The sequence below is a fragment of the Octopus bimaculoides genome, chromosome 29 (genome assembly GCF_001194135.2).
Source record: "Octopus bimaculoides isolate UCB-OBI-ISO-001 chromosome 29, ASM119413v2, whole genome shotgun sequence".
Taxonomy (NCBI): Eukaryota; Metazoa; Mollusca; class Cephalopoda; order Octopoda; family Octopodidae; genus Octopus; species Octopus bimaculoides.
In genome coordinates, this window is record NC_069009.1 from 2,245,372 (window position 1) to 2,246,257 (window position 886).

Consider the following 886-nt stretch of genomic DNA (forward strand, 5'->3'; position numbering starts at 1 on the left):
TACAATGTCCAGCCCGGAACCTTGCGAACCACTTCCGTACAGTCCTTTCGGATAAAGAAACATCACCCTAAACTGCCCATATTTCTTTGGTTGCTTGAGAGGCATTTTTCCCTTTACGGGAAAGGAAAAACATCTAGTGCCGAAAATGAACTTTCTTATCTTCCATTTTAAAGGGTTACAGAATTAACACAGGTTATAGGAACATAAACCTTCTTCCACGAAAAAATAGCTTAAACTGTGCTCTAAATGGAAGTGTCGACAAATCCTATTTTATGGACTCAACCATGTTCAAACATAAGTCGAAAGGTAAGCTACTATAAATCGGCATGAACTTTCCGGACAACCCAATGAATAAAAGAGAATAAAAAAAAAAAATCCAACTTACAGAGACGTTAGACTCGGAAGATTCTGAATACATCCAACTTCCAATTCATTGATGTCATTATTAAGCAATTTTCTGTAACAAACAAGTGAACCGTGAAGAAAAAGAAGAGGAATAGGGGAAGAAGAAGAAGAGGAAAAATAAGAAAAAAGAAGAAGGAGGAGGAGAAGAAGAAGAAAAGAGAAAAACGGTGGAGAATTAGAAAAAAAACCCGGAAAAGTACAACAGCAACAAGAAAACAGAAGAAGCAGAAAAAGGAGCATAAGAAGAAGAAGAAGAAGAAGAAGAAGATAATAAAGAAGCAGATGGATAAGGAAGAAGGAGAAGAAAAAGAAGATGAATAAGAGGTGGAGAATGGGAAGAAATAGGACGAGATGGTGGTGGAAGAAAGTGAAGAAGAAAAAGGAAAAGAAAAAGAAGAAAAAGAAGAAAGGAGAAAAAGAAGAACAATAACACATGTAAAGTATTTGTTTAAATGTTAGCGTATGGAACATCTGGGTTTGC

At 36.0% G+C, this 886-nt stretch overlaps 1 protein-coding gene across 1 annotated transcript in view; it reads right to left on the reverse strand.

The window, feature by feature from the left end:
* LOC128251232 (leucine-rich repeat-containing protein let-4-like) overlaps nucleotides 1-886 on the reverse strand; it is an 11,479-nt gene that overhangs the window by 3,707 nt on the left and 6,886 nt on the right. The window contains exon 5 of the mRNA XM_052977928.1: nucleotides 386-457. Coding sequence (XP_052833888.1) covers nucleotides 386-457 — 72 coding nt within the window. The remainder of the gene's footprint in view (nucleotides 1-385; nucleotides 458-886) is intronic.